This window comes from Leptodactylus fuscus, chromosome 4 (assembly GCF_031893055.1).
Source record: "Leptodactylus fuscus isolate aLepFus1 chromosome 4, aLepFus1.hap2, whole genome shotgun sequence".
Lineage (NCBI taxonomy): Eukaryota > Metazoa > Chordata > Amphibia > Anura > Leptodactylidae > Leptodactylus > Leptodactylus fuscus.
The window spans coordinates 217,263,272-217,279,255 of NC_134268.1; the positions used below are offsets into that span (position 1 = coordinate 217,263,272).

Sequence of the window (15,984 nt, forward strand, 5' to 3'; positions counted from 1 at the left end):
GGGTCTGATTTATTTTAGGGGTCTTGTCCTAGATCAGATTCATTTTAGGGGTCTGGTCAAGGGTCTCATTAACTTTAGGCACTCTGTTATGTTTCCTGCCTCCCCCCCCCCCACGTCATAGCTTTTTCACTCCCTCCTCTCCTCTTTGATATCCTCCTCCTCATTCACCGCCTCCAGCCCGGCAGTTTCGATTGAAATCTCGCGCATGCGCAGTAGCACACTCCAGCGCCATTTTCTTGTAGAGAACATCAGTGATCGTACTGCGCATGCGCAGCACGCTCACGTAGTTCTCAGGGGAACTGAGCAGTTCTCTACACAAAAATTGTGTGGGAGCGTGCAAAGTAGCGATTCGGAAAGAGCCCTACTGCGCATGCACAAGATTTCGATCGAAACAGCCAGACTGGAGGAGGTGAGTCGCAAGGAGGAGGACTAGATTTCACTTGTAGTCCCCCTATTGCTTACTGGTTGATTGTTAGAGAACCATAAAGAGGGCACTCTTTGCAGAGATGTTGGAAAACAGGGGGCCCAAATCTGTTGGAAAACAGGGGTCCTCAGCTGTCTGTGTCCATCTGGACCATCTTTTATCCACATGATAGGGAATAAGAGTCCAAACGCTGGAGGTCTAATGTCCCCATACATGTGACAGATGTTATAGTCACTTCTATGGGGGGTTTTGGGACCACAATCTTTGGAAGCCCCATAGAAGTGAATGGAGCAAGTGAACTGGAAAACTCATGGGGAACTTTCAGACCCCCTGCAGTCGAAGCCACAGCGATCTGATACTTATTCCCTGTCATATAGAAGTGTCTTTAATGGAACAACCCCTTTAATGTCTACTATTTTCTCATTAAATGTAATGTATGAAGTGTATGCGGTAAGCTCCTGAGCGCCCCCTAATGGTGACTGCAGTCAGATTTATTGTGCAGCTCAATACCTATGCACGGGATCTGGAGATCTCTATCACAGAATATAGAGTGAAATCTCCTTTATACATTGTCACTCGATGGCCGTTCTTGTATTTGTGAATTATTTCTGGGTCATCACATTTTATTAAGTGTGAAGGTAACAGCTCTCACTTTATGGTTTTATGATGCTCTGGTTAGGCTGGAGCGTCACCAGGCTCAATGATGATCTCCTCCCTCTACAGTCAGGTTATTACTGTGCACCCTGAGTCCAGGTGTCATTGCAGTAGTAGTGAGACAATCCTCAGAGCAGTAGATATAACCGCGATCGACCCAACATGGATCTAAAACACAAGGAATTCGAAGGGGCTGGTGAAAAAGCTGGACTTCAGATCTGGAGGATTGAGCAGCTGAAGCTGGCGGAGATCCCTAAGGAGCAGTATGGAAACTTCTATATAGGAGACGCCTATATAATACTCAACACAGTAGAGATGCCCTTCTATAAGATTTACAATCTCCATTTCTGGCTCGGTAAGTGCCAATGTGTTTGTGATTTGCTGAGACTTTACAATTGGTTAGTCTGTCACTAGTAGAGCTAAGAGAGAGGTAGAATTGTCTTAAAGCGACTGTCGCCAGACCCAGTATATCACCCCAGCCCTGCAGATAGATAGGTTAGTGTCACCAGACCCCAATATATCACCCCAGCCCTACAGATAGATAGGTTACTGTCACCAGAACCAGCATATCACCCCAGCCCTGCAGATAGATAGGTTACTGTCACCAGTACCAGCATATCACCCCAGCCCTGCAGATAGATAGGTTACTGTCACTAGAACCAGCATATCACCCCAGCCCTGCAGATAGATAGGTTACTGTCACCAGTACCAGCATATCACCCCAGCCCTGCAGATAGATAGGTTACTGTCACCAGAACCAGCATATCACCCCAGCCCTGCAGATAGATAGGTTACTGTCACCAGACCCCAGCATATCACCCCAGCCCTGCAGATAGGTTAGTATCACCAGAACCAGCATATCACCCCAGCCCTGCAGATAGATAGGTTACTGTCACCAGAACCAGTATATCAGCCCAGCCCTGCAGATAGATAGGTTACTGTCACCAGAACCAGCATATCACCCCAGCCCTGCAGATAGATAGGTTAGTATCACCAGACCCAGCATATCACCCCAGCCCTGCAGATAGGTTAGTATCACCAGAACCAGCATATCACCCCAGCCCTGCAGATAGATAGGTTAGTGTCACCAGATCCAGCATATCACCCCAGTCCTGCAGATAGATAGGTTAGTGTCACCAGACCCAGTATATCACCCCAGCCCTGCAGATAGATAGGTTACTGTCACCAGAACCAGTATATCACCCCAGCCCTGCAGATAGATAGGTTAGTGTCACCGGAACCAGCATATCACCCCAGCCCTGCAGATAGATAGGTTACTGTCACCAGACCCAGCATATCACCCCAGCCCTGCAGATAGATAGGTTACTGTCACCAGAACCAGCATATCACCCCAGCCCTGCAGATAGATAGGTTACTGTCACCAGAACCAGCATATCACCCCAGCCCTGCAGATAGATGGGTTACTGTCACCAGAACCAGCATATCACCCCAGCCCTGCAGATAGATAGGTTACTGTCACTAGACCCAGCATATCACCCCAGCCCTGCAGATAGATAGGTTAGTGTCACCAGACCCAGCATATCACCGTAACCCTGCAGATAGATAGGTTAGTGTCACCAGAACCAGTATATCACCCCAGCCCTGCAGATAGATAGGTTAGTGTCACCGGAACCAGCATATCACCCCAGCCCTGCAGATAGATAGGTTAGTGTCACCGGAACCAGCATATCACCCCAGCTCTGCAGATAGATAGGTTACTGTCACCAGACCCAGCATATCACCCCAGTCCTGCAGATAGATAGTTTAGTGTCACCAGAACCAGCATATCACTCCAGCCCTGCAGATAGATAGGTTAGTGTCACCAGAACCAGCATATCACCCCAGCCCTGCAGATAGATAGGTTACTGTCACCAGAACCAGTATATCACCCCAGCCCTGCAGATAGATAGGTTAGTGTCACCGGAACCAGCATATCACCCCAGCCCTGCAGATAGATAGGTTAGTGTCACCGGAACCAGCATATCACCCCAGCTCTGCAGATAGATAGGTTACTGTCACCAGAACCAGCATATCACTCCAGCCCTGCAGATAGATAGGTTAGTGTCACCAGAACCAGCATATCACCCCAGCCCTGCAGATAGATAGGTTACTGTCACCAGAACCAGTATATCACCCCAGCCCTGCAGATAGATAGGTTAGTGTCACCGGAACCAGCATATCACCCCAGCCCTGCAGATAGATAGGTTACTGTCACCAGACCCAGCATATCACCCCAGTCCTGCAGATAGGTTAGTGTCACCAGACCCAGTATATCACCCCAGTCCTGCAGATAGATAGGTTACTGTCACCAGAACCAGCATATCACCCCAGTCCTGCAGATAGATAGGTTAGGATCAGCTAAATAAAATTCTGCTGTAGAATATATTGCACAAAAGGTCCGCAGCACCTTGATCCAGTTAAAATATAACCTTTATTTCATGCTTAAAAGTCCATAGTAGGAACGTGCTGACAGACAACAGAAAACATAGAAAAAACGCATAAAAAACGCGTTTTTTATGCGTTTTTTCTATGTTTTCTGTTGTCTGTCAGCACGTTCCTACTATGGACTTTTAAGCATGAAATAAAGGTTATATTTTAACTGGATCAAGGTGCTGCGGACCTTTTGTGCAATATATTCTCCATGAAATTTGTCCTTTGAAGTCCGGGAATCTACAGGTCGTGCACCCTTTTTGGTTCGGTCTTATGGTGAGTGGCAGTGTGCACATACTTTATATCTTTTGTTGAAAATTCTGCTGTCCCTTTTTGATTTGCTGCCTCTGTTGCTGATATATCACCATTTTTGTCAATATGGAAATGGGCGTCCAAGTCCTTGTTGCTCCAGAGAGCTCATTTGCATTTTGACAACAATAGTGGGACTTAGCTTTGGCTGGTGGGCACCACCTCTGACACCCAATGCCCAGGATACATGCCTTGTCAGTCTCCCAAGTTATGCCCGTGTAATAATCTTACTTGCGAGGTGTATGTATGGGTAGGGGACTGGCAGGGAAATCCCCCACGTCAGACTCTTCCTCATGATATCTGCTCATGGCTATTCCTGGAAATTTGCAGATAACATAAAGGAATAAGAAATAATATGAATCACTTTATGAAGCCTTAGAAACCTTCTAATAACTAAGAATATTAGTATTGTATTAGTAAATGAATAATTTTTATATGTCATCTCAGGTTACTTTGCAAACAGAATGATAGAATTGTCACCAAACTTACCAAGTATCTCACAGGTGACAGAAATTCATTCTTAACTGTTATATGGAGAACCATTAACTACTAATAAAACCCCAATAATATCTGTGTATAGACTGCTAATTCTAGAATAGAAATGATAAAGCATGGGTCCACGCCAGAGAGGACATCAATAACACAACAACCCTACAGTCTATATACAGTATAAGGAGGGGTCTGACTGTAACTCAGTATGTATGTAAGAAAAACATATCCTTGTAAGAAAAGTCAAGAACTTGCTGTGAAAGTAGTAACAAAAAATAACTCTCTTAGGAAGTGAATGCACACAAGATGAGAGCACAGCCGCCGCCATATTTACCGTACAGATGGATGACTACCTTGATGGAAGAGCAGTACAATACCGGGAACTCCAAGGGTTTGAGAGCAACATATTCCTAGGTTACTTTAAAGCTGGCATCAAGTATCAGGTACAAACAGAAAAAGCAATAGCAATAGCATATCTGCCAAACCAGTCTCTAATATTGTTACAGAATTAGAAAATGTATGTAAAAAAAATAACTACTATAATACTGCCCCCTATGTACAAGAATATAACTACTATAATACTACTCCTATGTACAAGAATATAACTACTATAATACTACTCCTATGTACAAGAATATAACTACTATAATACTACTCCTATGTACAAGAATATAACTACTATAATACTACTCCTATGTACAAGCATATAACTACTATAATACTGCCCCCTATGTACAAGAATATAACTACTATAATACTACCTCCTATGTACAAGAATATAACTACTATAATACTACTCCTACGTACAAGAATATAACTACTATAATACTGCCCCCTATGTACAAGAATATAACTACTATAATACTACCTCCTATGTACAAGAATATAACTACTATAATACTACCTCCTATGTACAAGAATATAACTACTATAATACTACTCCTATATACAAGAATATAACTACTATAATACTGCCCCTATGTACAAGAATATAACTACTATAATACTACTCCTATATACAAGAATATAACTACTATAATACTACTCCTATGTACAAGAATATAACTACTATAATACTACTCCTATATACAAGAATATAACTACTATAATACTGCTCCTATGTACAAGAATATAACTACTATAATACTACTCCTATGTACAAGAATATAACTACTATAATACTACCTCCTATGTACAAGAATATAACTACTATAATACTACTCCTATATACAAGAATATAACTACTATAATACTACTACTATGTACAAGAATATAACTACTATAATACCACTCCTATGTACAAGAATATAACTACTATAATACTACCTCCTATGTACAAGAATATAACTACTATAATACTACCTCCTATGTACAAGAATATTACTACTATAATACTTCTCCTATGTACAAGAATATAACTACTATAATACTGCCCCTAAGTACAAGAATATAACTACTATAATACTACCTCCTATGTACAAGAATATAACTACTATAATACTACCTCCTATGTACAAGAATATAACTACTATAATACTGCTCCTATGTACAAGAATATAACTACTATAATACTACTCCTATGTACAAGAATATAACTACTATAATACTACCTCCTATGTACAAGAATATAACTACTATAATACTACCTCCTATGTACAAGAATATAACTACTATAATACTGCTCCTATGTACAAGAATATAACTACTATAATACTTCTCCTATGTACAAGAATATAACTACTATAATACTGCCCCTAAGTACAAGAATATAACTACTATAATACTACTCCTATGTACAAGAATATAACTACTATAATACTACTCCTATGTACAAGAATATAACTACTATAATACTGCTCCTATGTACAAGAATATAACTACTATAATACTGCTCCTATGTACAAGAATATAACTACTATAATACTACTCCTATGTACAAGAATATAACTACTATAATACTACTCCTATGTACAAGAATATAACTACTATAATACCACTCCTATGTACAAGAATATAACTACTATAATACTGCTCCTATGTACAAGAATATAACTACTATAATACTACTCCTATGTACAAGAATATAACTACTATAATACTGCCCCCTATGTACAAGAATATAACTACTATAATACTGCCCCCTATGTACAAGAATATAACTACTATAATACTTCTCCTATGTACAAGAATATAACTATTATAATACTGCCCCCTATGTACAAGAATATAACTACTATAATACTAATCCTATGTACAAGAATATAACTACTATAATACTGCCCCCTATGTACAAGAATATAACTACTATAATACTACTCCTATGTACAAGAGTATAACTACTATAATACTGCTCCTATGTACAAGAATATAACTACTATAATACTTCTCCTATGTACAAGAATATAACTACTATAATACTAATCCTATGTACAAGAATATAACTACTATAATACTGCCCCCTATGTACAAGAATATAACTACTATAATACTACTCCTATGTACAAGAGTATAACTACTATAATACTGCTCCTATGTACAAGAATATAACTACTATAATATTGCTCCTATGTACAAAAATATAACTACTATAATACTGCTCCTATGTACAAGAATATAACTACTATAATACTGCTCCTATGTACAAGAATATAACTACTATAATACTGCTCCTATGTACAAGAATATAACTACTATAATACTGCTCCTATGTACAAGAATATAACTACTATAATACTGCTCCTATGTACAAGAATATAACTACTATAATACTGCTCCTATGTACAAGAATATAACTACTATAATACTGCTCCTATGTACAAGAATATAACTACTATAATACTGCTCCTATGTACAAGAATATAACTACTATAATACTGCTCCTATGTACAAGAATATAACTACTATAATACTGCTCCTATGTACAAGAATATAACTACTATAATACTACTCCTATGTACAAGAATATAACTACTATAATACTACTCCTATGTACAAGAATATAACTACTATAATACTGCTCCTATGTACAAGAATATAACTACTATAATATTGCTCCTATGTACAAAAATATAACTACTATAATACTGCTCCTATGTACAAGAATATAACTACTATAATACTGCTCCTATGTACAAGAATATAACTACTATAATACTGCTGCTATGTACAAGAATATAACTACTATAATACTGCTCCTATGTACAAGGATATAACTACTATAATACTACTCCTATGTACAAGAATATAACTACTATAATACTACCTCCTATATACAAGAATATAACTACTATAATACCGTCCTCTCTGTATGAGGGTACATTTGTGCATCTAGCTATAATATATAACATGTCTTCCTCAGGCTGGTGGAGTGGCCTCCGGTTTCGTACATGCGGTGACCAATGACCTCACTGCGCGACAGATTCTACACATAAAGGGCAGGCGAGTGGTCAGGGCTATGGAGGTCCCATTCAGCTGGTCGAGCTTTAACACTGGAGATTGCTTTATCATTGATGTTGGAGCGGTGAGTTTGCAGTGACGCTTTCCAGTCTATCTGATGTGCACCCTGATATCTCGGCATCTCTCGGCGGCTGCACATTAACTCCAAATTAGACTTTCAGTTCACACATCTGTAGAATTTATTCCTTGTCTTGTTTTATTGGGGACAAGGGTGTTAAATTGCAGATTAATTATGTTAGGAATTGTACTTTGACATAACTGACTTTCAGGAAGTTCAGATTCTTGTAGTAACCTTGTAAATATCACAGGAATTTCCTTATTACTCGAGGATATCATAAGGAGGTTTTTCTATCACTTAAAGAAATGCTTTACATAGGAAATACAAATTACAGTAATGGAAAGGGAATTGTGTAAGAATTACAATATCAGAAGTTGGTCATGGCAGAAATTCATGTTGCAATACCAGACACAGCCACATGGATAAGATTCTGCTGCACCAGTAAAAACTGAGAACTTTATTTATAATCCTACAAAACCCCTCTAACAAATAAATAAATTAATGAATTAATAAATAAACTTACTTGGCTTAAATGTCTTCCATAGGAAATTTATCAATGGTGCGGAGAGAAATGCAACAAGTATGAGCGAACAAAAGCCTCACAGCTCGCCAATGGCATTCGTAGCAATGAACGAAAAGGAAGAGCGAAACTGATTGTGGTGGAAGATGGAAGTGAGCCCGGAGATCTCATAAAGGTAATACTAGAACAATCTGCAATAACTGGAGCTGAGAATATTGAGCACACGCCCTACTTATTGTATTATCTGATGATGATGTATCCTGGATTATTCTCCAGAGCTGCGCTCACTATTCTGCTGGTGCAGTCACTGTGTACATACATTACATTACTTATCCTGTATTATACTCCAGAGCTGCGCTCACTATTCTGCTGGTGCAGTCACTGTGTACATACATTACATTACTTATCCTGTATTATACTCCAGAGCTGCGCTCACTATTCTGCTGGTACAGTCACTGTGTACATACATTACATTACTTATCCTGTATTATACTCCAGAGCTGCGCTCACTATTCTGCTGGTACAGTCACTGTGTACATACATTACATTACTTATCCTGTATTATACTCCAGAGCTGCGCTCACTATTCTGCTGGTACAGTCACTGTGTACATTACATTACATTACTTATCCTGTATTATACTCCAGAGCTGTGCTCACTATTCTGCTGGTGCAGTCACTGTGTACATACATTACATTACTTATCCTGTATTATACTCCAGAGCTGCGCTCACTATTCTGCTGGTGCAGTCACTGTGTACATACATTACATTACTTATCCTTTATTATACTCCAGAGCTGCGCTCACTATTCTGCTGGTGCAGTCACTGTGTACATACATTACATTACTTATCCTGTATTATACTCCAGAGCTGCGCTCACTATTCTGCTGGTGCAGTCACTGTGTACATACATTACATTACTTATCCTGTATTATACTCCAGAGCTGCGCTCACTATTCTGCTGGTACAGTCACTGTGTACATACATTACATTACTTATTCTGTATTATACTCCAGAGATGCGCTCACTATTTTGCTGGTACAGTCACTGTGTACATACATTACATTACTTATCCCGTATTATACTCCAGAGCTGCGCTCACTATTCTGCTGGTGCAGTCACTGTGTACATACATTACATTACTTATCCTGTATTATACTCCAGAGCTGCGCTCACTATTCTGCTGGTACAGTCACTGTGTACATACATTACATTACTTATCCTGTATTATACTCCAGAGCTGTGCTCACTATTCTGCTGGTGGAGTCACTGTGTACATACATGACATTACTTATCCTGTATTATACTCCAGAGCTGCACTCACTATTCTGCTGGTACAGTCACTGTGTACATACATTACATTACTTATCCTGTATTATACTCCAGAGCTGCGCTCACTATTCTGCTGGTGCAGTCACTGTGTACATACATTACATTACTTATCTTGTATTATACTCCAGAGCTGCGTTCACTATTCTGCTGGTACAGTCACTGTGTACATACATTACATTACTTATCCTGTATTATACTCCAGAGCTGCACTCACTATTCTGCTGGTACAGTCACTGTGCACATACATTACATTACTTATCCTGTATTATACTCCAGAGCTGTGCTCACTATTCTGCTGGTACAGTCACTGTGTACATTACATTACATTACTTATCCTGTATTATACTCCAGAGCTGTGCTCACTATTCTGCTGGTGCAGTCACTGTGTACATACATTACATTACTTATCCTGTATTATACTCCAGAGCTGCGCTCACTATTCTGCTGGTGTAGTCACTGTGTACATACATTACATTACTTATCCTGTATTATGCTCCAGAGCTGCGCTCACTATTCTGCTGGTACAGTCACTATGTACATACATTACATTACTTATCCTGTATTATACTCCAGATCTGCGCTCACTATTCTGCTGGTACAGTCACTGTGTACATACATTACATTACTTATCCTGTATTATACTCCAGAGCTGCGCTCACTATTCTGCTGGTGCAGTCACTGTGTACATACATTACATTACTTATCCTGTATTATACTCCAGAGCTGCGCTCACTATTCTGCTGGTACAGTCACTATGTACATACATTACATTACTTATCCTGTATTATACTCCAGATCTGCGCTCACTATTCTGCTGGTACAGTCACTGTGTACATACATTACAGTACTTATCCTGTATTATACTCCAGAGCTGTGCTCACTATTCTGCTGGTGCAGTCACTGTGTACATACATTACATTACTTATCCTGTATTATACTCCAGAGCTGCGCTCACTATTCTGCTGGTGCAGTCACTGTGTACATACATTACATTACTTATCCTGTATTATACTCCAGAGCTGCGCTCACTATTCTGCTGGTACAGTCACTGTGTACATACATTACATTACATATCCTGTATTATGCTCCAGAGCTGCGCTCACTATTCTGCTGGTGCAGTCACTGTGTACATACATTACATTACTTATCCTGTATTATGCTCCAGAGCTGCACTCACTATTCTGCTGGTGCAGTCACTGTGTACATACATTATATTACTTATCCTGTATTATACTCCAGAGCTGCGCTCACTATTCTGCTGGTACAGTCACTGTGTACATACATTACATTACTTATCCTGTATTATACTCCAGAGCTGCGCTCACTATTCTGCTGGTACAGTCACTGTGTACATACATTACATTACTTATCCTGTATTATACTCCAGAGCTGCGCTCACTATTCTGCTGGTACAGTCACTGTGTACATACATTACATTACTTATCCTGTATTAAGCTCCAGAGCTGCGCTCACTATTCTGCTGGTACAGTCACTGTGTACATACATTACATTACTTATCCTGTATTATACTCCAGAGCTGCGCTCACTATTCTGATGGTGGAGTCACTGTGTACATACATTACATTACTTATCCTGTATTATACTCCAGAGCTGCACTCACTATTCTGCTGGTGCAGTCACTGTGTACATACATGACATTACTTATCCTGTATTATACTCCAGAGCTGCACTCACTATTCTGCTGGTACAGTCACTGTGTACATACATTACATTACTTATCCTGTATTATACTCCAGAGCTGCGCTCACTATTCTGCTGGTGGAGTCACTGTGTACATACATTACATTACTTATCCTGTATTATACTCCAGAGCTTCGCTCACTATTCTGCTGGTACAGTCACTGTGTACATACATTACATTACTTATCCTGTATTATACTCCAGCGCTGCGCTCACTATTCTGCTGGTACAGTCACTGTGTACATACATTACATTACTTATCCTGTATTATACTCCAGAGCTGTGCTCACTATTCTGCTGGTACAGTCACTGTGTACATACATTATATTACTTATCCTGTATTATACTCCAGAGCTGCGCTCACTATTCTGCTGGTGGAGTCACTGTGTACATACATTACATTACTTATCCTGTATTATACTCCAGAGCTGCGCTCACTATTCTGCTGGTGTAGTCACTGTGTACATACATTACATTACTTATCCTGTATTATACTCCAGAGCTGCGCTCACTATTCTGCTGGTACAGTCACTGTGTACATACATTACATTACTTATTCTGTATTATACTCCAGAGATGCGTTCACTATTTTGCTGGTGCAGTCACTGTGCACATACATGACATTACTTATCCTGTATTATACTCCAGAGCTGCGCTCACTATTCTGCTGGTGGAGTCACTGTGTACATACATGACATTACTTATCCTGTATTATACTCCAGAGCTGCGCTCACTATTCTGCTGGTACAGTCACTGTGTACATACATTACATTACTTATTCTGTATTATACTCCAGAGATGCGCTCACTATTTTGCTGGTGCAGTCACTGTGCACATACATGACATTACTTATCCTGTATTATACTCCAGAGCTGCGCTCACTATTCTGCTGGTGCAGTCACTGTGTACATACATTACATTACTTATCCTGTATTATACTCCAGAGCTGCGCTCACTATTCTGCTGGTACAGTCACTGTGTACATACATTACATTACTTATCCTGTATTATACTCCAGAGCTGTGCTCACTATTCTGCTGGTGGAGTCACTGTGTACATACATGACATTACTTATCCTGTATTATACTCCAGAGCTGCACTCACTATTCTGCTGGTACAGTCACTGTGTACATACATTACATTACTTATCCTGTATTATACTCCAGAGCTGCGCTCACTATTCTGCTCGTGCAGTCACTGTGTACATACATTACATTACTTATCCTGTATTATACTCCAGAGCTGTGCTCACTATTCTGCTGGTACAGTCACTGTGTACATACATTACATTACTTATCCTGTATTATACTCCAGAGCTGCACTCACTATTCTGCTGGTACAGTCACTGTGCACATACATTACATTACTTATCCTGTATTATACTCCATAGCTGCGCTCACTATTCTGCTGGTGCAGTCACTGTGTACATACATTACATTACTTATCCTGTATTATACTCCAGAGCTGCGCTCACTATTCTGCTGGTACAGTCACTGTGTACATACATTACATTACTTATCCTGTATTATACTCCAGAGCTGCACTCACTATTCTGCTGGTACAGTCACTGTGCACATACATTACATTACTTATCCTGTATTATACTCCAGAGCTGCGCTCACTATTCTGCTGGTGCAGTCACTGTGTACATACATTACATTACTTATCCTGTATTATACTCCAGAGCTGCGCTCACTATTCTGCTGGTACAGTCACTGTGTACATACATTACATTACTTATCCTGTATTATACTCCAGAGCTGCGCTCACTATTCTGCTGGTACAGTCACTGTGTACATACATTACATTACTTATCCTGTATTATACTCCAGAGATGCGCTCACTATTTTGCTGGTGCAGTCACTGTGTACATACATTACATTACTTATCCTGTATTATACTCCAGAGCTGCGTTCACTATTCTGCTGGTACAGTCACTGTGTACATACATTACATTACTTATCCTGTATTATACTCCAGAGCTGCGCTCACTATTCTGCTGGTACAGTCACTGTGTACATACATTACATTACTTATCCTGTATTATACTCCAGAGCTGCGCTCACTATTTTGCTGGTGCAGTCACTGTGTACATACATTACATTACTTATCCTGTATTATACTCCAGAGCTGCGCTCACTATTCTGCTGGTGCAGTCACTGTGTACATACATTACATTACTTATCCTGTATTATACTCCAGAGCTGCACTCACTATTCTGCTGGTACAGTCACTGTGTACATACATTACATTACTTATCCTGTATTATACCCCAGAGCTGCGCTCACTATTCTGCTGGTGCAGTCACTGTGTACATACATTACATTACTTATCCTGTATTATACTCCAGAGCTGCGCTCACTATTCTGCTGGTGCAGTCACTGTGTACATACATTACATTACTTATCCTGTATTATACCCCAGAGCTGCGCTCACTATTCTGCTGGTACAGTCACTGTGTACATACATTACATTACTTATCCTGTATTATACTCCAGAGCTGCGCTCACTATTCTGCTGGTGCAGTCACTGTGTACATACATTACATTACTTATCCTGTATTATACTCCAGAGCTGTGCTCACTATTCTGCTGGTACAGTCACTGTATACATACATTACATTACTTATCCTGTATTATACTCCAGAGCTGCGCTCACTATTCTGCTTTTACAGTCACTGGATCAGATATATTAGGACTGGCATTTTGTACAGATTGATAGAAGTATTTAGCAGAATGTTGAGTCCAGCTCTGGGTGTGACTGTAGGAGATGACACATAATGGAAGGTGCTGCTATTATTGTGTTGGCAGCATTGTGCGGGTTGTATATATACTGTATTCTTTGTGCTCTGTAGTGATTTACAGTTGTGATTTCCAGTCTGTGCATAACTACAACTTCTATAAAGTGTATTGGGGATCTCCAGGAAAGGGGACGACTAACCTACAAATTATATTCCTTAAAGATTTTAGGCCCAAAGCCCAAGTTGCCAGAAGGAGATGAAGACACCGACCAAGTTGCTGATGTTACAAACAGAGCGAAGGCAAAACTGCACATGGTGAGATTGAAGGAAACCATCTGTATATAGAAGTCTTGTGCGGTCTGTATTATATAGGTTCAGGATCACTCCCAATAGTTGTATACATCCCTCCCAGCATCCTCTCTGCCGCAGACACTCAGGTGGTGTTGGGGATACTTCAGGAGCTCCAATTCATCTAACACAAGTAGTGTTGAATACCGTCTTGTGTTTGCAGCTCCTCTGCAGAGCTATGTGTCTCCATGATTACAGACTACATATCCTGTGCTGTTGGCTCCTGCTGTCATGTGCTGCTCTCTCCTCTGCTACCATCTGCAGTGTGAAGATCAGAGGATTCCGAGGACAGACGTGACTGCAGGGTCAGACTACACTGCAGGACTGTTTGTAGTCTGTAACACATAGGAGTTCAGGTGAGCCTATAGAAAGTTATTATATAGTCATAGATATGAAGTATATGTCACTTATAACACAGGTCTCAGACGAGAGCGGGTCCATGGAGATAACGACAGTGTCGGAGGAGAGCCCATTCTCCATGTCCATGCTGCTGACCGAGGAGTGTTTTATCCTGTACGGCGGGGACAAGATCTTTGTCTGGAAAGGTAAAATAATAATAATAATAATAATATTATATCAACATATAATGCAGATACAGGGATAGAGACTGAAGATAGATAGACATGTGGCTATAAAGTATCAGTCTAGACCAGCGATCCCCAACCAGAGCGCAACAAAACCACAGAGGAAAGATCAGCACTGGGTTTAGTACAACTCTGGGGGCCACTGGGGGCATTACAAAGTATCTCGGGGGCCACTGGGGAGACATTATAAATAGAGATAAGCGAACACTGTTCAATCGAATATCAGGCCGTTTGAGGTATTCAATTGGAATCAAACACCACGAGGTAAACACAGTAAAAATTTGTATCCCCTCCCAACATCCCTGGCGCTTTTTTGGCACCAATATCTGTGCAGGGGAGGTGGGACAGGAACTACAACAACGGAGGCATCGGAAAAAAAATCGGAAAAAGTAATTGGCTGGCTAAATCAGGTGACCTCCAATTTAGACGAATGGTGGATTTAACATTCGATTAATTTGGGACTGTGAACTATGTGACTGTGAGACAGGGACAGATGTACAGGCAGGGATAGCTAGGGGTTACCTTTATTTAGGGGGGAATGTCACTCACCCAGCTCTTTGGGGCTCTATCTGGTCGGGATCCCTGTCAGCTTGCGATATGCGGGAGCTGACTTTTTCCCATAGGAATACATTGACCAGCGTTGATTGGCCGAATGCCATATAGAGTACAGCATTTGGCCATTCAACGCTGGTTCTGCTGGAGGAGGCGGAGTTTAAGATCGATCAACAGCAGTTTCCATTGTGGTCCAATCTCAGATGTAGCAGTGCTGAGTTTGCGTTGAACCCTGCTGCGCACTCAGCCTGCTGCATCTCGGGTGTAGCAGAGCTCAGTGCACACTCAGCACTGCTACATCTCCGGTGTAGCAGTGCTGGCCATGCGCTCAGCTCGCCTGCATCTTCAGAGTAGCCGAGCTGAACACACGGTCAACACTGCTACAT

At 40.5% G+C, this 15,984-nt stretch overlaps 1 protein-coding gene across 2 annotated transcripts in view; it reads left to right on the forward strand.

Moving 5' to 3' along the window:
* Positions 1–1,237: 1,237 nt before the first annotated feature.
* LOC142199959 (scinderin-like) overlaps positions 1,238–15,984 on the forward strand; it is a 42,732-nt gene continuing 27,985 nt past the window's right edge. The window contains exons 1-6 of one of the 2 annotated variants that reach the window (XM_075269897.1): positions 1,238–1,437; positions 4,599–4,749; positions 7,665–7,826; positions 8,366–8,515; positions 14,337–14,429; positions 14,881–15,007. In XM_075269897.1, coding sequence (XP_075125998.1) covers positions 1,241–1,437; positions 4,599–4,749; positions 7,665–7,826; positions 8,366–8,515; positions 14,337–14,429; positions 14,881–15,007 — 880 coding nt within the window. In that variant the 5' untranslated portion in view covers positions 1,238–1,240. Of the gene's footprint in view, positions 1,438–4,594; positions 4,750–7,664; positions 7,827–8,365; positions 8,516–14,336; positions 14,430–14,880; positions 15,008–15,984 lie in introns of both variants that reach the window. The other variant, XM_075269896.1, reaches the window with a different exon arrangement.